This window comes from Clytia hemisphaerica, unplaced genomic scaffold (assembly GCF_902728285.1).
Source record: "Clytia hemisphaerica strain Z4C2 unplaced genomic scaffold, Clytia hemisphaerica genome assembly, whole genome shotgun sequence".
Classification (NCBI taxonomy): Eukaryota; Metazoa; Cnidaria; class Hydrozoa; order Leptothecata; family Clytiidae; genus Clytia; species Clytia hemisphaerica.
This window is the reverse complement of record NW_027104441.1, coordinates 1,019,286-1,044,123: the sequence shown is the minus strand read 5'-3', so window position 1 is coordinate 1,044,123 and position 24,838 is coordinate 1,019,286. Positions and strand designations below refer to the sequence as shown.

The 24,838-nt window shown below is 35.0% G+C and overlaps 2 protein-coding genes across 2 annotated transcripts; one reads left to right on the top strand and one right to left on the bottom strand.

Moving 5' to 3' along the window:
* Nucleotides 1–1,502: 1,502 nt before the first annotated feature.
* Nucleotides 1,503–2,928, top strand: LOC136820973 (type-1 angiotensin II receptor B-like). The gene has a single exon (XM_067077205.1). It carries the CDS (start codon nucleotides 1,527–1,529, stop codon nucleotides 2,640–2,642), a length of 1,116 nt encoding a protein of 371 aa, XP_066933306.1. The 5' UTR covers nucleotides 1,503–1,526; the 3' UTR covers nucleotides 2,643–2,928.
* Nucleotides 2,929–3,367: 439 nt separating this feature from the next.
* LOC136820976 (26S proteasome regulatory subunit 6B) lies at nucleotides 3,368–24,691 on the bottom strand. Its single transcript, XM_067077209.1, has 8 exons — nucleotides 24,585–24,691; nucleotides 10,029–10,117; nucleotides 9,427–9,620; nucleotides 8,305–8,487; nucleotides 6,673–7,008; nucleotides 6,347–6,423; nucleotides 5,768–5,992; nucleotides 3,368–3,733 (listed from the first exon to the last, which is right to left on the bottom strand). The coding sequence occupies exons 1-8, from the start codon at nucleotides 24,609–24,611 to the stop codon at nucleotides 3,620–3,622; spliced, it is 1,245 nt and encodes a 414-aa protein (XP_066933310.1). The 5' UTR covers nucleotides 24,612–24,691; the 3' UTR covers nucleotides 3,368–3,619.
* Nucleotides 24,692–24,838: the final 147 nt, after the last annotated feature.

The window sequence follows — 24,838 nt, the reverse complement described above, 5'->3', positions numbered from 1 at the left end:
TGGTAGTTGTTTGATTTCCAGATTCTATGCTGCATCGGTATAGAGGTTTTTTTTCCTCTTTTATCTGGTCATGTTCTGAATCTATAGAAATACAAAGTTGAATGAAAACCAGATTTTGAAAAATCCTAAGGAGTGAATGTATATTTCTGTGAAATTAGATTCAAATTTAGTTTTCGAACTTTTTGTTTAATAACCTCAGCGACAATATAAACTGAAGGGGACAATGTGGAACCGCTTTGTAGAACAGGTATGTGGTATCGAAAGTAAAAAGAGATTTGTGCGTTAGTGCAGTTCTGAAATTTTCCGTTTCGTTCTTCCGTGTGCGTATGCATGCGAATTCGAATCGCAATTTTCTTTAAAAGAACTTACGTTTTTTAAGAGAAATTTACCCAAAATTTTGTTGAGATTGAGATTAGTTAATTGTGACCTCTACTATTAGTTGTTATTCGATTCTTATTTTTTGAACCAGATCTAGGTATCCCATGCTACTTTTCTTGCTTCTGTAATCTAAGGTTTGTGCTGTTCCTTCAAAATCGTTATTTTTGACATTTTTGACATTTTTGAGCCTCTCTTATCTTTCAATATTGATCTAATAAAAGAGGTATGCCAATAATAGTTATTGCTATTTTCTACGATAATTACGGTGATATTAATATGAAAAAAAAATTTAGTTTAAGGCTCTATCATGGTTATAGATGTGGTCTGGTTTAGAAAGTCATAAATCACCTCAATCAACTTAAAATAGCCAAGCGTTTGAGATGTTTGTATGTATATGAAATTCCAATCAATCTTTTCTATGGTTAATGACCTCGTTATCGTGTGTAACCCAACATATAAAAGAGCTGATGTAAAGTGGAAATGCAATTATAACATTTTCATTTTATTCACAGGGGATTGAGGATGCATGATCAGGTGGTGTGCTCAAGTTGGAGAACTTATTCTTTGAAAGGATACCCTCAGGTGCCTGATAAGTGAGGATCGAAACAAACAGTGGGCGAAGCTGGGCGGGGGCTAAAAACTCTTCAAATTTTAATAAACGGGGGAACCTAATACCTTATCGGGGAAAAATGTCGGGTTTTAATTAGTCGGGGGAAATTTTGAGGCATTTTGGTCACTTTCCCCCGACATTTCTTCCCCGATAAGGTAAGCTAGGGAAATTGTACCTCTAAATACCCAAAAATGATACTCTTTCAATTAAGCTTTGCTAGATTATAGATTTTGATGCAAACCAGCTAGTTTTGCAAAGCTTACAGATTTAACGCCCTTTCATAGAGCTTTGCTATAGTGTCAGCCAAAAATTTGACTGCATGACGATGAGTTACTTCAATCGGACTCGACTTAAACTTTGTATGGTTTAATTTCAAGAATTGAGCCCGAAATCATGTTAGAATACCTTTGAAAATGAAAGTTAGCAACCAAAAGGAGAGAATCAATCGTAAAGTGAAGCAAAAAGTTTTCAGTACCTAAATAGTGTAACAAGCCTTTCTTCTTTTTGCAGGGAAGAAAAAATAAAAAATAAAATCAAAATGATAATGAATCATACCCATAATATGACCAGTGCATTGATGTATCCATTTGATATGGCCACCATCCACAACTCAAGTCAACCGGTTGCCAAGACAACAGAACTATCCACGGTAGATTACATCTCCATTCTGATATACAGTTGTGTTTTCATCATTGGTGTAACCGGAAACATCTTAGTATGTTTATTCTTCAAGATCGATAACCATCGCATGAAACACATACAGATTATCTTCTATTTGGCTATATCAGATCTATGCGCAAGTATTACCAATCCATTCCTCTTTATATATTTGACAGTAAACCAATTTTCAACTTGGGATTTCGGTTTGGTTGGATGTAAACTTTTACCACTAACATGGCGTTCTTTTACATCTATTTCTCTCGGGATCATCATGGTGATAAATATTGATCGATGTATCGCGCTGAAGTTCCCGTTCCGTAATCCGATTCCTAAAAAACGGATTAATATGATTGTACTGTTTATTATTGTTTTGTCTATTGTGATGGAATTACCGTATTTGATTTACGCAAAGATAAAGGTTTCGCCGGGAGGATCAAAAATATGTAATGTTCCATCTGTCAAGGTTCATGGTTATGCTTATCCTGTCATTTCAATAATGCTGATTAGAGATTCATTATATTTGACTGTTTTCCTTGTAACTTTTATTGTGATTAAACGAGAACTAAACATAAAGAAAAATGTTGGCCAGAATCTACCACATTTACAGAATCAAGCTCGTTTAAAGGAGAATCATAGAGTCTTGAAAATGCTTTTACTGGTGGCGACAGCGTTTGTAGTATCAGTATTCCCAAGGGAGCTATTACATATTGTGTATACGTTGACGTGGATGACACCTGGCAAAGGTATCATATTAACTGCAAGTTTACGAAAAGTGAATAGTATTTTAACAGCCATGATGTGTTGTAACACAATTTACAATATCATTATTTATGCAAAATTACAACGGAAATTCAGGAAATCTGTTTTCGATACTTTCTTCTCGATCGCCAAACCGAGGAAAAAACAGACTTCTGGAAGTGTCAGATCGTATTTGTCAACAAGGCAGAGATTGCTCAGTAGTTTTAATGGTGGTACAACGAGTACCGTAGATTGATTTTCTTTATTCGTGACATAAATTTTATTGAATATAGACTGGGTTGCTTACCAAATGACTGAATGATGGCTTGTCCACGTTAATTTAGTGACTGATCTTTCTAACATTTAATTTCTCCTGAAAAGATAATTAGCATGATTTTTTCAGTAACTGTGGGTTAATTGTTAATTGATTGCGCCTGCCTTTTTTCAAATTGGTAATGCAGTTGAGATGTAGGAAAGCAAATAAAATGATATGATATTGTAAATAGATTTTAAAATGACAAGAGAAAAGAATCCAAAGTTCATTAGCAACTACCTAGTTTAATTACCCTGAAGTCCTCGACTTTTCTGAGAAATAAAAGCGAGAATCGAAAATACACACACTTACTAATAATGACGTCATATCAATCTGGTTCTTCTTCCTCATTCCATTTAGGTATTTGTGGAATTTTTGAAGCGAAATATTTTTATGTAATATTTTTTTTTGTTTTGCTGAAATATCAAAAGGTGAGAACATTTAAATGTTTAGTTACTTGTATGATGTGAGCACTTTCGTTTCTGACAAGATACTTTGACATATTTCGAGGTCCTTTGTCAGTTGGAAGTGATTATTTGAGCAAAGAATTCCATAAAATCGTCATATGAAGGTGACAGGTATATAAGTATGCCACATATTATAAATGGCTGATTACTTAACTAAGCTTTGACTTTATGTAAATTGACAGGCTAGCAGAAGTTGAAAAATTAACTTGGATATGAAATGTATTTTTCTACCTTTTGAATTTCTGTAAAAAATTAATACAAGTTGAAAGTAAATAGGCTTTTGATCCAATGTGAGACTCAATTGAGGCTGAAAAGTTTCTATTGATTAAAAAAAAACTTATTATTTTTTAAATACTAGCAAATTCAAGTTTTTTAAACCTTTGAAAAGTATAACCTAAAAGCAGTAAACAACAAAATTTCAATTAATTGGGTCACATAAAATTTCGTGCTAGATTATTTGTAGAACTCGTGTTCTTGTTCGTCCTTCTTGATGTTATTCTTGTAACCCTTTTCGAAGTCTTTGGCAAGCACCACATAACGATTCTCACGTACAGCCTGCATACCAGCCTGAATAAAAAACGAAGAAACACTTATAAGAAATATTTTGAGCTATATTTACATAAACTATTACATGTATTTACATAGTTTCTAAAAGGGTCAAGACCCTCCTTACGTAGGAGGACACCCCCCTTAAATGGCAACATCCCTTACGAAAGTGGAAAAATTTGGAGACCCCCCCCCCTTACGAAATTGCTAACTTGATACATTTTTACCAACAACCTAAACTCTTAGTACTGTCGTTTGATACATTGCAACCAATGAAGTTTGGAGTACATGATAAGCAGTATTTTCAGGTTTTGTTGCGAAAACAGTCACCGTTGGCGCTGCAGGCGAAATTTTTTTTCACTGAGATAAAAATTTCAATTTTTACCCATATTAGAGGGAAACCCGCCCCCTTACATAGCAATATCCCCCTTAACTGGCAAACCCTTTGCTTGGGTTACATTAAAATCAGAGACCCCCTACCCTAAATGTAGGATGGTTAGAAACCATAGTATTTTTGTGATTTTCTCTCAGACCATTTGTAAGTATCAATGACAAAATGTCAATCATCCATTAGTACTACCAGGTTTTAATACGTGCAAATGAACTGAGAAGAAATCACAAAAATACATATCAACCTCTGGTCAAAAAATCAAAAAGTGAATATTCGGGTGCATTGAAAGTTTATTGAATTTCAAGTGAAATAGAATCTAGCGAGTGTTAGAATGTTCTTAACGCTTATAATTTTCACTAAAGTTAGTACAGCACCTGACCCCGAGAATGTAGGTGAAATTTGAATCATACCTGAAAGATGTAGATTTGCATTTTATTAAAAGATTTTCAATGTTTTCAACGAAATTTTGAACTCCCAAAATCCTTTCCCAGGGGTTAGTTTCATTATTTTTGATAGATAGCCCAATTTATTTGGTCTTTGAAGTTGACTCCCATTTTCGTTATAGCCCCCAGAATGTAGGTTTGGTTTTATGGCTTTATATCTAGTAATAGTAAAATGTTGATATTTTTTCAATTGGATTAACTCTAACAGCAAATTTTAGAAATATTTTATGCCAAAACAATATTCTAAAGAGCATTGTGTTATTATGAAAATTGGATTTTTTCCCTTTTTGACCCCCAGAATGTAGGTAAAAAGATTCGGTTGTTGAGAATGGAATCTCGGTTTTCATCGGAAATTATTCTTCTCTAAGTGAAATTTATATTTTAGAAATATACTCTGACAAAAAATTAACAAAGATATTAATTTTATCGTGCTACAAATAAGGAAAAGTAAAAGAAAGGACGTAATCAAGAGACAAGAAAGTTGTTTTTATTTTGTAGTTTGAAAATTTTGTGTTGAAATGATGTGAATAATGTAACAACACCCCTGCCTCACAGCCCCGGTGGAACTTTTTCCCAATGCGGGTCCAAAAATTTCTACTAAAGTTCAAATTGGGATAGAAATTTCATTGTTCCAAACTTAGGCAAATTTTCTGATTGGGCTGGGGTCCCAGTGTGTCTGGGACACGTCGTAAAAGCTCAAAATGTCAACATTAATCATCTCTCAGGTAGTACTTTCATGTTATGAAAGTACAACAAACAAGTTTTATATAATTTGACAGACTTTTTATGTCGGGTTAGAAAGGCCCCCAAATTGTAGGTCAACTAACCCCAAAAGTTAGGTCAAACATTTTCGTCAAAATATCTAACTTAGAACAATAAATATTGAAATGGACTATTTTCCCCATTTCCTTAGTTCATTAGGACTAAGAAAATACCCTATAATCATAACTTAATTCCAATAGATTTTGATTTAGAGAGGATTTATTCAAAAAATGTCTCAATTCGAGTAGTATCCGATCAATTTCCATTTAAATTTTCGTTGGAAAAAATTAATTCAAGTTATAGTATGTCCAGAAATAATCAGTAAGATGTAACAGTATGCTCTGAAACAACTTTTTATGAAGTTGAACTATCGTTAGGGCTACAATGCTAAAAACGAGAAACCTACATTCTCGGGGTTTACTACATTCTCGGGGTCAGGTGCTGTAATTATTACTATACCTCTTGTACGATTGCATTGATGTCGGCACCGCTGATTTTGTCCGGTCTGGCGACGTAATCTTCTAGATCAACTTCGTCCGATAAATTCATCTTGCCAGTAATGGTGGAAAAGATTAAACGTTTCTGTCGACGATCGGGTAATGGAAATTCGATTTTACGATCAAGACGACCAGGACGTAACAGGGCGGGATCGAGGGTGTCGGCTCGATTCGTTGCCATTATTACCTAATAAAAGAATAAACAAATCAACTGAAATCGCGATCGTTCGATGAGAAGAGAGATTACTGTATGAGTTGGCCAATCTTATCGTTTTATTACAGTTTGGTCTCAATTGATTATTCGAACGCTGAGGCAATTGGTAGTCGTTCGAGTCATTGAAATTTCAAGCAGTAAAGAGGTAAATATGCCTGGGAGCCTCCAGAGGTGGAGATTTACCGTTAGAATCAATAATGTAAAAATATCAAGATTTTCTAAGGACAACAAAGAAATGTAAAACAGTGAAACATGCGCAGTCTTGTATGATAAATACAGCCATTGGAATATCACGAAACTCCCAAACATGCTGTGAGGTCATCATACCTTAACGTTGACGTTTTGATCGAAGCCGTCCATTTGATTTAGCAACTCAAGCAAAATACGTTGTACTTCTCTGTCAGCTGTAATAACGAGTATAATGGTATAAAATAGTTGTAGCAAACAACGATTTAGGCTCCACAAAATATATGTTTGGCTATACCTTTTGACAAAATTTTAGTTTGAACAGTTCTTTTGCTATTTGCTAAATAACAGCCAAAACAAGGAGGTTTAAAAGCAAACTCAAGCATTTCGTTTCAACTTTAGAATGCAGGGTGTGTTGCAAATTACATGGACAGAATAATTGAACACCCAACTAAACTTCTACATACCTCCCGTTTGGGCGTCGAAACGTTTCGTTGCTATAGCGTCAATTTCGTCGATAAATATAATAGCCGGTGCATTTTCCTTCGCTAGCCTGAAAACGTCGCGTACCATACGAGGTCCCTCGCCGAGATATTTTTGAACGAATTCTGAACCGACGACCCGTATAAACGACGCAGTAGTGTGATGAGCGACGGCCTTTGCTAACATTGTTTTCCCGCAGCCCGGGGGCCCGTACATAAGGACACCACGTGGCGGGTCGATACCAATTTGTTTGTATAATTCGAAGTGTGTTAAGGGAAGTTCGACAGCTTCACGCATCTCTTGTTTTTGAATATCCATTCCTATGAGAGGTCAAGAAAAGGTAGAATTAAAGTCTATTTTTAGAAATCAAATGCTAACTTTTGATGGAATTTGATACATAGAGATTTTACAATTTTTGTGTTTAAAAACGACATTCATATTCAGAAAAAGAGTTTTGTTTATTCAAAATGGTTAATGGTTCACATTTTTTAATGCTCATCTTTTGATGATAATAATTGACACTGGATTATGTTTCCTTAATAACTACAAAATCATATTTCGAATTAACCATGAACATATAAACGACTGGACGTCTATCTTCCATTGTGTCTTTGAAGCGAGCTTCGTTGCCGCCTGTAATTCAAAATTGGTATAGAAAATCCGACAATATTCCGTCACAATTTCATTTCTTGAAATTATTTAGGTAAAATGATTGATAGAGCATGAACATTAATCGTAATTCACAAAAGAATTATTCTAAATTTGTTCATAAGTTTGCAACATATTTTATCTTAAACATTTTTCAACGCAGAAATGCAGAATTTCAACTGCGTGTTTACTTTTGAATCACTTTTGTCACTCCAATAATTTTTTTATGACATGAAAAAATAGTCTGCCAAAGTTGAGGGCCCATGTCACAAGAATATCACAGGGCTCAAAATAACGGTCGGACATCGGACATTGTCAGACCCAAAAAGCTTCATGTCCGACCCAAAAATCATAATTTTCAAGCTAAAGCAACCCTGATCGGACATTTTGTCCGACCCACTTGGAATCGTTATTTCGAGGCTTGATATCATAATTCGAATCCCATACTCTCTAAAATTATTCCATACTTTTAAGTCCAAATTTAAAAATATTAGTCGGAATTTTGACAAACTGACGATGATTTTGCCTCTGTTATCTTTGTTATGATATAGATAAAAGACTTGAGAAGAGTAGAACAACAGAGACTTTGGTCGAAGTTTTTACTTTGTTAGCAAGGTATTCCCAAGAGGTATACCATCAAAATTTATTGTCTCATTTGATGATTTTAACGAGGCGGCAACAAAGCTAGCAGCAGTGTTATCTTCAAAAATACAAAGTAGGAGATGGATTTCCAGTCTTTTATATGTTCATGATTCAACAAATGATACAAAAATTTTGAAGTTCTACTACCAGGTAGAACTTAATCTCATAACAAATCATCCATTTTTACTCATACCTCGCTCTGCTCTAAAGGGAAATATGGGGAATGTGACGATCTGACTTACTAAATAGCTATTCAAAATTAAGTATTCAAAAGAAAGAAAATTCACGACTTGAGATTGACTAGATAAAAAGAAAAATAACCAAACCTCCAATATCGGCGTAAGAAACATCAGGTTTTTCATCAGCTGCAAGCATGGCAATACTGCTGTCAGCTTCAGGTGGCAAGATATCGACAAGAGCGTTCGAATGTTTGTGTAGTGCAACTGACGCATTTGGTTTGAGTAATTCTCTATCGATGGTACTCAAGATTCGGACATAGTAGTTGGATCCTGAAGATTAAGAAAAAACAAATATCAGACTCACAGATCATTTCATAATTCATAAGTCTTTCATTTATTCATACCAAATAACTCAAAGAAGGAGTCTCAAAGTTAAAATTATAAACCAAAAACAAAACAACACAAAAGACAAGGAATTTAGCTCTTTATCAACGAAGACTTAGTCAAAACGGTATATTTTGAGATGAAGGAATAATTTGAAAGCCGACATGAAACTAAACCTAGCAACCTGGTAATTTCTCTATTTGGCATCGTACTTGAAGGTATTTGTGAACACATAGGTCAAAGCAAAGACGAGAATGGACTCGAAGCATAGTGGGCCCTGGATTCTGAAGGGGGTTGAGGATTTTCAATTGTTTTTTAAAAGGTGGGGGTAGATGAGAGATTTCAGGAGGGGGTTGTTGTTTGATTTTGCACTTTTGGTTTTTTCGACCTTTTTTAATATTTTTTACACAAACTAGAGAAAAATAGAAAAAAAAATGTCAAAAATTGTAATCTACGTTATAAAGTCATTTGTTCTCGAGCAAGGCTTGAAATAGCGATTTCGAGTGGGTCAGACAAAATGTCCGATCAGGGTTGGTTTAGCTTGAAAATTATGATTTTTGGGTCGGACAAGGAGTAATTTGGATCGGTCAATGTCCGATGTCCGACAGTTATTTCAAGCCCTGCTCCAGTCCTTTTATTTTATAAGTAGGAGTCCGAAGATTTTACAAATTTAGGTGGAGGTTCCTGAATAAGATGAGGGTTGGGCTGATAAGTGATTTCAGGTGGGTGCTGTCCACTATGGTCGAAGCAACAAATTAGGCAAGAATCTCAAAACTTTGCAGAATTCTGTCGAATTTGGAGACAGAAACAGATAGAAAAGCCTTTTTTTGTACTAAGACATAGATATTTTTTAAACGGGAGAACTTTGTACACTGAGCTACATACCAGTTGTTGAACCAACGATACCGGTATTTTGGTCGATGGCTTCCAAGAACTGGCCAATGACCAGAGGTACTGATTGAATACGTTTGACCTCTTCCTGAGCATGGAGATATTCCTTCTTTAAATTCTTTTGTTCATCTTTGATGTATTCTTCTTGAACAGCCAAGAATTCCAATTGCTTTTGAAGTTTTTTGTATCTGGAGAATTGCAATGATATTGGAAATTATTGAATTGTTTTTTAATGGATAAAATGCAGTATACTGTAATGTGAGAATCTAATATTTACAAGTTGTCGCCAATAGGAAAATGTATCTAGTTGAAGAAGTATCCTTTGGTTTTAACAATCCCTGGAGAGGTAGATTTTCTTCTTTTTCCAGCATCGTTCTTGGTTCTAGGAGATTTGCAGCTGTGAATTTTTGCCCGGGAATATGTCCCAGGAAGTTAACCCACCATGAAGTTTAACTTTCATTAAGAAATTTGAGATATTGGTCAAATAAATTGGGGCAATTTTCCAGTGGGTAAACTCCCCAGAAATTTCTGGAGAAAACCCTCAAACAACAAAATTACTTTCTTTAAATATAAATCAAAAGATACCGAAAACATACTTTATGTATAAATCATCAATGTTTGGGTCAGTAGTTTGTGTGGTCGCGTTTGTTGTTGTGGTTGGTCGTGATGTTGGTGTGCCATTAAGCTAAAAATGAAAAAAATCAGCTATAAGATATACTCATATAATACTATTGTTTTTAAACGTTCACAAAAATAATCCAAGAGTTTGACCGTTTTTCTTGCGGGGCAAGCTACAATCATGGTTGAAATAATATTGAGATTTCAGTGTATTTTAACGTTTTTCAGAATTTAAAGTTTGGGCGAGATTGCTATTTTAGCACTTCCACTTTCTTTCATTGAATATTTCGATCTTAGAGGGGTTCAATGGCTTCTAGGCTATATTTCAAGCCTTATTCGAGCTAATTGGAGCTTTTAAATCCTGAGGTCCTAAGGTCCTAAGTCTAAAGTCTCATGTTAAAACTCAGAGTTAAAATCATTTGTGGTGTTTAAAATTTTGCCGGGAAATCCCCTTTGTCTCAAATATTTTGTCCAGAATTGTAGAAAGGCGTTTAGTGCAGCATAAACAAACAATTTCATTTGTAAAAACATTGTTTGTTATCGACAATGTGATAGCAGTGTAAGAGGATCTAGGGGCAATATATACACAGAACAGATATACACCCTAGTATATACATTCTAGATAATTTGCTCATAATTTCAATTACGATATTTACAACATCCATTTTGTATTTTGTTTCTAACAGTGCTTCTCAGGGTTTCTCCATTTTCTATTTGTGTCCCATGTGTGCGTCTTCTTTTTCTTCTCAGGCCTACCGTAAAGTTGGTCTAATGTGACACCCTCCTTTAAACCTGGGAATAATAGAAAGATCAGAATCGGCGATCACCAATTAGCGGTCAGAGAAGAAAACATTTTGTCAATCAGTCATTCTGTCCTTCCTTTTAATCCTGGTATTAAGAAGGGTGTTGGGAATACACGAGGGATGTAGACATTAGACCAACTTATGGTAGTGTGTCCAGCGTGCCTCTTTTAGCTATTTTCTTATCATCTAGAGATTAGTGTTTGTTTTTTTATTGTTTTTTATTATTTTTGTTACACTAATTTATTTGTTCTACTATTTGAAGATTGTTACAATGTCAAAAAACAATAGACCTTTTCGTTTTTCTATCTGCAATCCTTGGATCATATGCAAAAATACAAGAACAAAAAAGCCGTGGCTGGATTTCTTTGGAAAATATGCAAAACATATGCAAGTTTACACAAAGATTATAAGGCGAACAAAGTGTATCTGAAGTCTGTGTTTACACGTCCACTTTTCCCAGATCACTTTCAGACGGCTCATAAATACATGTCACAGAAAAACGTTTATTTGACATCAAATATTTTTTGTTAAAAAAACTGAACTTTTTTAGCTAGAAATATACCTGGAAAACAGCCCTGGCTGAAACATGTTGGAAATTTCTAGCATCATTCTAATGGTATTTTTGTCTCCATCCTCCGTTCGATATATCAAGAAAAAACATTATAGGACTCATTTTTAAGATAATAAAAGATCAAACTTTATAACTCAAAAAGAAAGATTTACAAACCATTTAAAACTAGAAATCTGTTTCACAAAAAGAGAAATTCTACGGAGTACAGCATCAAACTTTCAAAACAAGCAAATTGAAAGCAGTAATTATACATCATACTTTCTTTCCTGCACAAGAAAATGTTAAACCCCTGTTTTGATCTATAATTTCCAGCACAATATATTGGTAATAGCAAGTATTTTGCTGCAATAAACTTTTGATTTTTAATATGCAAGACTTTAGCTTAATTGGCTTATGTGCAACAACATAAGGTACAAAGCCAAGAAAGGTCAGAGCACGGAAATTGAAAAGTCCTGTCACGATTTTTTTCAAACTGTCACAATCTTTTTCAATTTTTGTGGTTGTTTTCAAACTGTCGCAATATTTTCTAAGCTATTGCAATATCTTTCAAGCTGTCGCACTTCCAGAAGCTGTCATGATAATTTTTAAGCTGTTGCATTTCCAGAAGATGTTGCGTTTTCAGAAACTGTTGCGTTTTCATTTGTATTAGTGTTAGGGAATCCCCTTTGCCGTTTAACCTCATTGTATAAAGCGTCACTTTCCTTCCCCCCTGCTCATTTGACGATGTTTTGTAAATATGTGTGGTCATGATGTTGGAGAAATTTTCTGTGGTAACTTTGGTATATGCAAAAAACGAGTGAGACAAGGTTCTTGACAGAAAGTCCTTTATTTGGTTGCCATTCGTTTTGATGACATTGCCGTTATTGATTTTGTTACCTGACAAATTAATGAGTAATGTTTGTGAGTGCACTTTATAGTTTTATAGGGAAGTAAAACTTTCATAAATAAGAAATATTTCATAAAATTTACCTTTCTTTGTTATAAACACATTGTTGCACGCTCTATCAATGACTAAAAGATTCAATGGATCAAAGCTGATATTTTGTGCCAAAAGTTGAAAACATAAAATGGGTGCATGCTTGAAATATAACATCCATGACCTTCCAAATTTTGAAAATTTTTTCCACTCTCAATATTTTTGTCCAAAACAGCCATAATAGTCCGGGAGCCAAATCCTATATCTCCTTAAATAAGCACTTTTGCTTAACCCAAGATTCTACAGGATAAACTATACATTTTTGGAATCCTCAACTATCCTAGTTTTGGAAATGGTCGGTCCCGAAAGCTAACTCCTGGTCAATTTTTCATACTGGGCCTGATAGTAGGGGGAAATTTGTAAAATCGCTCGATTTTTTTAGTCAAAGCACTTGTTATACATTTTTGGAAAGCTAAGGGGTAGGGGAATCAAAATAACTTGGGTGCCAATTTTTTTTCGGACACTTTGGTGTGATTTTCGGACAAATACGACGGTCTCAGACAAAAATCATAGGGTGAAAAATTGATGAAAATTTTAGCTTGAGAAAACGGAGACCTGTTGTATATTTTTGGAAAGCTCTCACAAAATTAAGATTAGTGATATATTGCGAGTATAGGTGATTTCAGTACCTAACTCGAGATATTGAGCTTCCGAAAGCGCAAAAACTGGACAAAACAGCTGTTTCTGGCTGAAAAACACTGAAAAACACTGTTTTTAAGGATTAATATCTCGAGTTAGGTAAAGAAATCACCTATACTCGCAATATATCACTAATCTTAATTTTTTGAGAGCTTTCCAAAAATATACAACAGGTCTCCGTTTTCCCAAGCTAAAATTTTCATTAATTTTTGACCCTATGATTTTTGCCTGAGACCGTCGTATTTGTCCGAAAATCACACCAAAGTGTCCGAAAAAAAATTGGCACCCAAGTTATTTTGATTCCCCTACCCCTTAGCTTTCCAAAAATGTATAACAAGTGCTTTGACTAAAAAAGTCGAGCGACCTCAAAAAAACGAACAAATTTCCCCCTACTACGAGTTTAGGGGGTACTTTTTACCCTTTGTAAGGATTTGTTAAGGAAAATGCCATTCCAGGGATGATATAATTTGCTGTATCTAGTCAATCAGTTGACCAATTGCTTTGAAACTTTGCAAAAAGCTTCAAGGTAGGCCGATGATTATTTTCGGCAAAAAATTTTTGTGAAAAATTATTTTTATAGGTTTGCCTGGGGAAAAAAACGGAAAATTTGGGTATTTTAACTAAATTTTGACCCTTTTTAAGTCTGGGACCTACCCAAACAACTTTTAATGAGACACAAACTAGGTCTTATGATAGATCTTGATGCAAGACATCAGAAAAATTTCAAACAGACAGTATTTAGTATTATTTCAGGGCTGCAGGGGTTAAATTGCCCATTTTATGGGTTTTTACCTTATTTGAGCAATTTTCACCACTCCCTAATCTTGGTTAAAACGTTATCAAAAATAGTTTTAACTTGATTTTCGTGTAATATATCCTGAAAGATTACAATGCTGACTTAAAACTAACAAAACTAGGGTGCAAATGGACAAACCAGGGGGTAAAAATGCCCATGTTAGGCATTTGTTTTTGGACCTATTTCACCCATAAAGCGGTTTTATGGTGTACCAATTTTATTTCTGACCACTGAAACAAGGATAATTTTGTAGTAGGAGCAATGGGAAAGTTATTTGTGGTTTTCATTGTCTGTAATCAGGGTCACTGTGGGCAAATCAGGGGGTAAATACACCACTTCTTGGTAGTTGTTGCCTGAATTTGGATGTTTTTATTGTATGGTAGCCTCAAATTTATGAAATTTTGAGATGGAAACCAGTTATATACCCTTCAGTCATTTCTTAGTACTTTTGTTGACAACTACACAAAATAATGACGGATTTAACTTAAGTTATGGCCAAATTATAAAATTTTTTGACGTAATTTTGTCAGTTTTTGCTTTGAAATTCCACTATATTGCTATTTAGAGCTTCCAAAAATGGTCCCCGTACTGGTTTTTAAGTAGAATAGTTATTTGGAGCCTAATAATTTGTAAAATATTGTTAACTTGGGTAGAAATAAAAGTGCTGTGTCATTGTTAAGGCCTGCTTTGATGAAAGATTTTCTAATCGTTTTGTGAAAACAAAACTAAGGTCCTCTGCATACTCATAATGTACTACATACTCATAATTTGACTGATCATTTTTGCCGTTTTACTGACCTTTTATTAGTAGCTAGTCTCAAGATAATAATTCTACAAGTAGCTGGGACCATTTTGGGAAGCTCTGAATAGCACTATAGTGGGCTATAGTGGAATCTCAAAGCAAAAACTGACAAAATTACGTCAAATAAATGTTATCATTTGGGCATAACTTAAGTTTTAAATCAGTCATTATTTTGTGTAGTTGTCAACAAAAGTATAAGAAATGACTGAAGGGTATATAACTGGTTTCAATCTCAAAGTTTCATAAATTTGAGGCTACCATACAATAAAAACATCCAAATTCAGGCAACAACTACCAAGAAATGGTGTATTTACCCCCTGATTTGCCCACAGTGACCCTGATTACAGACAATGAAAACCACAAATAACTTTCTCATTGCTCCTACTACAAAATTATCCTTGTTTCAGTGGTCAGAAATAAAATTGGTACACCATAAAACCGCTTTATGGGTGAAATAGGTCTAAAAACGATAAAAACCGCCTAAAATGGGCATTTTTACCCCCTGGTTTGTTCATTTGCACCCTAGTTTTGTTAGTTTTAAGTCAGCATTGTAATCTTTCAGGATATATTACACGAAAATCAAGTTAAAACTATTTTTGATAACGTTTTAACCAAGATTAGGGAGTGGTGAAAATTGCTCAAATAAGGTAAAAACCCATAAAAATGGGCAATTTTACCCCCTGCAGCCCTGAAATAATACTAAATACTGTCTGTTTGAAATTTTTCTGATGTCTTGCATCAAGATCTATCATAAGACCTAGTTTGTGTCTCATTAAAAGTTGTTTGGGTAGGTCCCAGACTTAAAAAGGGTCAAAATTTAGTTAAAATACCCAAATTTTCCGTTTTTTTCCCCAGGCAAACCTATAAAAATAATTTTTCACAAAAATTTTTTGCCGAAAATAATCATCGGCCTACCTTGAAGCTTTTTGCAAAGTTTCAAAGCAATTGGTCAACTGATTGACTAGATACAGCAAATTATATCATCCCTGGAATGGCATTTTCCTTAACAAATCCTTACAAAGGGTAAAAAGTACCCCCTAAACTCGGGCCCAGTATGAAAAATTGACCAGGAGTTAGCTTTGGGGACCGACCATTTCCAAAACTAGGATAGTTGAGGATTCCAAAAATGTATAGTTTATCCTGTAGAATCTTGGGTTAAGCAAAATGCCATTTTTTGGGTTTGGCTCCCGGACTATAACAAATTTTTATAAGGTGCACTTTACCGCATTTTAACCAATGAGATGAAGGGTTCTTCAATAAGTGATATTTCATCACCACTTTCATTATTTTTCTTGGAAATTTGGATTTTGGTTCATTGTATTCATATTATCAATTTGTATTGTTGGGGTACTGTAGTGTATATTTTTGTATATTTGAAGAAATTAATGGGCAAAGTTTTACTTTCCTATTTTGGAAAATTTTCTTTTCAAATGACCTTCCAATGCTAAAGCAAAAAAATGTTGATTTGCAATTTGATTGGTTAAAAATAATTGCCCAAGCGTATAAACACTTTGCGCTCTACAAACGCCGACAGAAAACTACTGACAAAGCATCACAAAACGGAAATCGAAATGGCAGGGCCAACAGTTTACAAATTTGCCACAAAACTTGTGATCTTTTGACATTGAAATTGTGGATTTGGCGAAGTTGGTGAGTATGGCAAATTTTTGAAGTCAATCAAATTTGCTGTATAAATAGCAACACTTCTCTCATTGTCTCCTTTCCCTCACCAACACTCCATCGCAACGGTCTGCAACGGTCAGTTTGAAAAAATCTCAAATGAGAAAAGACAATGACAACAGACCCTCTCTACTATGAGGAGGGAAAACAGTCTGAGAAATCCTCTTAATCGCGTGCTTGACTCCCAAGGCTGCAAGCAATACAGCGAAATTGAAATTACCATTCACTTTCGATATCGCAGATATCTCAAAGTGTCGCTGTATTTTAAAGCACTGCATTGCTGTATCCTGCTTGTTCACTCGCAATATAGACATATGCTGATTGGATCAATATTTCAGCGCCAAATTTTTCAGTATTACTCTGGGACAGGGGTTCATTATTCTTTTCTTATAATCATGTTTCGCTGTTAAGAAAACAATAATTTTAAGGTTTCTTTAATCTCATGATTGTTTAAAGTTGCACTTTATACGAAGTTGTGATCTGTAATCTATAGTCTGCTAATTAGGAAGGAATATTTTTTCTCTAAACCACTGTAAATGGACTCCTTAAACGCATTTGAAGATTAGTTTTCTTGGATTTTCAGAACAAAGGAACAGGGTTTTGGTATAAGTCATTTAGAATGGCTTTAGTAGAGGGCATTTTGTAAAATCGCTCGATTGTTTTGTTAGAAGCACTTATACATTTTTGGAAACTTCAACCTTAGAGAAATCGAAATTACGATGTTTCCAATTTTTTTTCAGACACTTTGGTGTGATTTTCGGACAAATATGACGGTCTCAGGCAAAAATCATAGGGTCAAAAATTAATGAAATTTTAACTTGAGAAAACGGCAGACCTATTGTATATTTTTGGAAAGCTCTCAAAAAATTAAGATTAGAGATATATTGCAAGTATAGGTGATTTCTTGAAAACCGTGTTTTTCAGCCAGAAACAGCTGTTTTGTCCAGTTTTTGCGCTTTTTGAAGCTCAATATCTCGAGTTAGGTACAGAAATCACCTATACTTGCAATATATCTCTAATCCTAATTTTTTGAGAGAGAGCTTTCCAAAAATATACAACAGGTCTCCGTTTTCTCAAGTTAAAATTCACACCAAAGTGTCCTAAAAAAAATTGGAAACATTGTAATTTCGATTTCTCTAAGGCTGAAGTTTGCAAAAATGTATATAACAAGTGCTTTCTAACAAAAAAATTGAGCGATTTCAAAAAATCTAACAAAATTCCCCCTACTACTTTGTTTACGATGACGTTTAAGTGTCTCATAAAAAATTTTTCAAATAGATCTCATGGATAGCGAAATGTATTGAAATGACTTGAAAGTACCCGCTACAATTTTTCATATTGGAATGTAAGTACACAATCCTATTTTTATTTAGAGTCCCCTGCCCAGTCAGTTGGCGAACAAAATTTTTCGATTCAAATTTTTCACTTACTTTTTACATTTTTGAAAATCATTTTCAACCAACAAATAGACAACTTTTTAACATGCTCTTTAGGCCATATTTAAAAAAGGCAGGGCATCGTCCCTTGGTGGCCAAAAAGGGGACTTTTTCTTGGCTTTTTCTGTTAAAAAGGCTGTTTTTACCAAAACTTTAGTGATTTCAAGAGGAGCAGCGTTCAATGACCAGACACTAAAAGGGCATGAAAAATGGCTTGCTCTTCGTGTTTGTTTTGATTTTTTATTTGAACAATCTTCTTAGAATAAAAAACTTTAGAAAGGAGCGGTACTAGTGCCCAGTTCCTGACCGACGTACCAGTCTGCGACCGATCGCTTAAAAGAGAAAATCAGTGCTCTACTTGCAGGTTAGGTCATATGAATTGATCAGGATGATAAAAAAACTCTAAAAAACTTGTCTACAATCAGTGCCATAAAATATTGGCACTTTTGGCTAATTTACCATTTTTCGAAAATTGAAGTTCGAGCGAGAATGTCAATTTTAGGCCTTCAACTTGATTTCAACGATTATTTCGCTCTGGGAGGGATTTATAGGTTTCTAGGCTATATTGTATTTCAAGCCCTACTGGACCATTTTTGAACTTTTGGATCCTTAGATCCTAAGGTCCTAAGTCTTAAGTCTAGCGTTAAAACTCAGAGTTAAAACTCTACCCTTCGAACCTACTTTAGAGCACTTGCAAATCGATTGTGGTTTCAAAACACCCGGGTGTCAATCAAACAACTTCGAACAAAAATCGCAATCGAACGTAATTGAAAGTGATTAAATAATTGCAATTCGATTGTCAAACGTAGTAATCGAATCTAAATCGAACGGCTGATTTCTGGGTAATATCCTATTGTGATCGATTGCATTCGAGTAAGGTTAGATTGCTTCAATTGATCATCAATTACATTCGATTAATCTTTGATTTGGATTACGATTATGTTTGATGAGTTTGATTGCGATTCAACTAAATTGGATCACTTTTTTAGAGTTTTCTAGTGTGGGCGGCCAAGCGCTTAAGTACTGTACGAAAGCGAATAAAATCGTGGGTAATACTGTTAACTGGCTCTAACTTGGGACGATTGGTCGAAACATGGGACTGGTTGATATCTGGCCTGTATTTTCACTTACTCTTAAATCTCTTTGACAACAAATTTGTTTTTATAACTCCATAAAGTTTATCAATCATACTTCTTCGTTCCTCTTAGAATGCACAGACACTCGTGTGTGTTCCACTACAGATTTTTTTCATATTTCGATTTAAAAGCCTACTCAGTGCGAAAGAGAAATCGTGTATTTTTTAATACGCCATTCATTAATTCAAATCAAATGAGTTTGGAGGTTCGGTGAAATGGTAGCCGAATTGCCCTCCCTTTTTTCGTCAGATAGTCCCAAGTTAGAGCAGTTGGCGGTATTCGATTGCAATTCGATTGTGTTCAACAATCGAATTGCAATTATTTGATTGTGTTCAATTGCGTTCAATTGATTCAGTTTCGATTCGTTCGATTGACACCGTCTGGCTTTGTACTCGTTCTTTTGTTTTAAATTACATTTCCCTTTACAGGCTTTTCACTTTTACACGCAGATTTTTTCACAACAAACCACGTCTCTTATACATTTGAACAAGTGCAGAAGCACGAAACTTTAAGTTATGTACTTTTATTGAAAGGAAACTTTTAAATTTTACTTGGCTCTGGTACCTTGTTTGTTTATCATCGAGCACTGTTCAATATAAATTCATGGCAATGATTTGATTTACATTTCCCTTCAGCAAGTTTTTCAGAATTTTTAATTTTTTCTACCGGAAATTCAATATACCGGTTTCCTTTGTTATTTCAAACCAGAACTAGAAACTTTGCATTAGAGCTGTCAAGTTGAAGACCGGGGGCATGAATGTTTTGATCACAATGTAAAGTCTTCTTTTTTTCTCCATGTCTGGAATGTTTTGATTGCAATATAGTCTTCTTTTTCTTACTTTCGATTTTGTTGGTCGCATACCAATTTTGAAACTGATTGCATCAACTTTTTTATCAATATTTCAGACGAAGGAAACTGTATTGAGCTGACTTTTATAGAAATGGTTTCTCTTTTACATCCTCATCGTCTTGCTTTGGACAAGTATTTTTTGGAGTGGCAAGTGAAAGTTTTTTTCTTACAAAGCTTTTTTGTCCACAGGTAGCCATTTTTTATTTTTGAAAAAAAAACAGCTTAGTTGGATCTTTCAGATTCTACTTGTTCTTTTCTAGAATTTTCTTTTAAGTCCATATTCATCTGACAACGCATACCATCAAATTGACGTTATCCCCTGAACCCCCACCACCACAGATAACGTCAAGCGTTGTATACCAAAAGTTGTTGGCATTTTTTCATCCAAGTTTCCCGTCGCAAAGTCCGTACTTGGTTGTAGTCGTGCGTGTATGTGTTCTTTTAGGGGAATTGTCCATATTCATTTGACAATGCATAACGTCAAATTGACGTTACCCTCTGAAACCTTCCCACCCCCACAGATAACCATCAGGTTCGAAATGCATAAAACTTAATGCATATTGCATAATGCATAACGCATAATATTCAAAAAATGTCAATTTTAGAGGCTATAATAAGGATAATTTGAAAGACAAAACAAATATACCATGTTCTACCTGAAAATAGGGTAGAAAGCTGTAAATTTGAATTTTGGATGATGAAGAAAATTCATGATCCACTGAAAATGCTTGTTGCCATTTTGGTTTTCATAGTTGTATTTTACAGAACGTAGTATAGTGAAGAAAAAACACAAAAATATCTCCTTCGTATATTATTGTCTAACTCGAAAACGTAAATTTTATAGCAAGATCTCTATTCTGGGTTTTCTCAAAAATCTTTTCGAACGAACAATATTGCTAATAAATTTCGACGGGTTTTCCATCTTACAAAGCATTAACCATGTTTAACCATGTGAATGCTTTTTGTTAGATAAGCCAATATCCAGCCAATACACAAAATATATATAAATTAAAGAGCTTCATGCGAAAACTAGATCAAAGAAAATAGACTTCCAATCTTTTTACATTCGGATGTTTTTGTATTTATATACCTTTTTTGAGAAAGAAAGAAGGGGGAAATCTTTCTAGTCTGTTGCATTTTCTTATTACTTATCCTGAGGGAAAATCCTTTCTGTTGTTATGTATGATTCAAATGTTTTCTCTTTCGTTCGGATTCGAAAAGTAAATATCATGTCTGGGGAAATCCCTCTGATTGGAATGTTTACTTAAGAAACTCTTCTAAAGAGGGTTTCACGGTTTTAGCCTCTACAAAGGAGAGTTTTAGAAAATATAAAATTGTTCTGTAAATTACACAATATTATTATGCATTGTGTAATATGCATCATGTTTTATGCATTTTGTACCTGCCGCACAGATAACGTCAAGCAATGTATACCAAAAGTTGTAGCCATTTTTCATCAAAGTTTTCCTGTTCTATTGCAAAGTCCGTACTTGTTTGTACCCGTGCGTGTATGTGTTTTTTTAACTAATGACCTTTATTAAAAAGAAATTAAAAGCTCTACTTGGTGCTAGGTCCATGCTGTGCTGCTTTAGGCTTACCACCTTGTTTGCCCACTTGTGCGATGTAAAAAATATTTTTCCTTTTTTTTGCAAAAGTTCTAGAAATGAAAATAAAAAGATAAGGCGGCAATCCTCGTTTCGCGTTGCTCGAGCGACTCTCGAAAATTGTGTAGAATCGAGTCGGTGAGTCGGTAAATTTCACGGACTTTTCTGTCAATGACCTTTACTTCTTCGTTCTAAAATTTTATTATTGCTGATTTTTTGCGAGCAATTTCTAGCGCATTCGCAGCATTTTGACTTTGTTTATCATTACATGCGCCATTTTGGGGTTAGAGGCATTGAGTTTTTAAAGCCCGAAGGGCTAGAGCTCAATCTCTAACTTTTCTCAGGCAAGAAAAAGTGAAGCCTTAAAAAATGCGCCGCAATTTTAACGACAGATTGAATCTAGCAATTCCTTTGTTTACGTTTGATATTTTTTTTTAAATTTAGCAGTCAATTTCAGTTTCAATCTGTCATTTGTGTGAAAACCAAGCGAGCCGCTCAAGGCCGTGCAACTTTGGTAGGATTTGTTGGCTTCAAATCCTACCAAGGAGATTGACTTCTAGCCCTTCGGGCTTATACTTCATTGGTCAGAGGTCACAGTGTTCAAAGGTCATAATTTTAAACCACCCATTACACGCGGTTGTTTTGGCTGCTGGCTGGCTGGCAGTTTCCTCCAAGAATGCACTCCAAAAATGGATGGAAAAATAGAAACCTGAAAATGGTGGTTCGCTCGATCGCGCAAACAATGAAAATATGATGTAATGATATCATAGCGCAAGCCAATGGGATTATGCGAGCAAATTTTCATGTAATTCATACACGAATATATTTTCGACAGCTTCTAAACCAGGCGGTGTCAATCGAACTGTTCGATTATCGAACTAATCAAACTTAATCGAACCCTATCGAACGATTAGCTGTTCGATTACCGAACCCAATCAAACACCTATCGAACCGGGAAAACTTTTGTAAAATTCGATGACTGTTCGATTATACGATTATAGTTCGATCGCAATTCGATGAATACGATTGAGGTTCGATCAGTTCGATTAAGATCGATGAAGTTCGATTGGTTCGATTAAATCGATTTATACCTTGCCACCCAATTTTTTATTTATATTCCGAGGGCGTATTGGTGGCCGCCCATTGGCCATACTCGCGGGCCATCCTATATCTATGGAAAATTCTAGTTGTCATCAACGATCCTGTTGTTTTTTTTCCGCAGAAATTCTAAGTCCCGAAGAGCATGGGTATGAAGTTTACAGACCAGAATAAACTCATGACTTAAGTTTATGATTTCTTGCTATGCGTATTGTGTTATGAAAAATACGGGCGGGAAACAAAATTAACCAATTGGCTCCCCAAGTGCTAGTAGCGCAATGCAATGATAACCATTGTTCTTATGCAATTGTTTGAATGAGTGTATAGTCATATAATTGGCGTGTTTAAAAAACCTTTCTTTTGGCTTGTGAATATGAGACTCGTTTTCGTTCATAACCACTATTCAATTGGAAAACGCATCCTATATCAAACTCCGTACTCTTTTGTACGCAAAGCAATTCGATATACGCAAGCAAATTCATGCCTAGAAAAGGTTAAGAAAAAAAATTAAAGTATAACCTGTAGAACCGTAGAATGTCTTTCTTTTTTTTAAAGTTTTTCACTGCGGTGAACTTTTAAATAAATCCTCTGGTCAATCGATATCTAAATTTAACATATTTTATGAGGTGCCTTTTATAGCTTCCCCTTTTCTCAAAATTTTCCTTTTCATTTGAAGATCATTAGCTGTCAACTTCGCCCCACAAAAATGCGGGAGAGCTCCAAGTCGGGAAAATTTTCCCCGATAATCCGATTTTTCAAAATCGGAAAATCGGGAAATCGGGGAAATTTTCTCGTAAAATCCGATTTTATTGGAAATTTTTTTCGGGAAATTGGGGAATTTTTCGTTCCGATCTTTCAAAATCCAGAAATTTCGCCGTTCGGTTTTTCCAAAATCAGAAAATTTTTGGAAATGCGGGAGATGCGGGAGAAAATTCCAAAAATGCGGGAGATTTGGCAGAATTTTCTTCACGCGGGAGAAATCGTTTACATGCGGGAGTCTCCCGCTCAATGCGGGAGAGTTGACAGCTATGGATCAAGTCTAAAAAGCATATCCCAAAGAGGATACGTTTTGATAAAAAATATCAAAACGTTTCCCGATCGAGTAAATAGTATATCTTATTGGGTAACCCTACTACGGTTGATTATTCTGGTCTGTAAATTTAATATCCACGCTATTCAGGACTTAGAGTTTCTGCGGAAACAAAACAACAGGATCGTTGATGACAACTAGAATTTTCCTATATCTATCCCATCGGATGGGACAAGCTGGAGCTTTTACAAGCTCTTTTGTTCGTTTAATTTGTAAAAAAAAAAGATTTTAATCTTTATTAATTTCTTTAAAGAAAGAAGCATTCGGTGCCTGTGTTTTGATTAAACAACCTCGTAATTTTCTGAAAGGTAAAGAAAAGTAGAATCAATCCGACACAACCATCGAACCACATCGAACTCATCGAACATTCAATCGAACTTCATCGAACAAAGAAAACTCATCGAACTAAATCGAACTTATCAAGACACTTTTGTAAAGTTCGATAGCTGTTCGATTGGGTTTGGTAATCGAACAGCTATCGTTCGATTTTGTTCGATAAAGTTCATTCAATGGTTCGATAACGAAAATCGGTTCGATAGGGTTCGGTTGACACCGCCTGGTCTAAAGTATAGTGTGGTTGGTGGTAAAAAAAATATTCACGATTTTCACAAAAAGTTATACCTTTGATTTCTTATAACCTCAAACCTAACTTTTGAAAAACCCACCCCCTCATAACGTCAATTTGACGTTTTGCGTTGTCAAATGAATATGGACTTTATATACACAGTACGGGAAATAGGTAACTGTGTGGAGTAATAAGTTATTCAATAACACGTCGCGTTCTCCAAAACAATTATAGTGATAGGCATGTAATTGCACATTTAATCCTCAGAAGTTAAGTGGGAATTTAAGAGGATTTCCCAGAATGGAAAATAATTTTGAGCTTAGCTAGCCGTAGAAATAGGTCTGTGTGCAGACAAGGGCAGCAATGGAGGACCTTAAAATTTTATCAATTATTCAGTGACTAATAAGCTAAAGTCTTCCTTTCTTGACACATATCTTACAGAAATAGGAGGCAAAGAGGGGAGATAGATAAAGCCAAATTTTTCCTACCGAAGGTGAAATGCCAATTTCCTCCATTTTGAATTTGTTGTTCTTGACTTGATTATTCAAAAAGTGGTGTAGAGTTTTGTATCAAATGCAAAACTAAGCGAAGCAAAAGACTAGGTACTAGTGACAAACAAAATCATGTTAGGGTATCGAATAAAACATTTTGCACTCCTCCACAAAATTTTTAATTTTGGCGAAACAGCGCCTCCTCAGAGGAGCCCCTCCGGAGGAGGCTAGTATAAATTCAGCCATGTTGC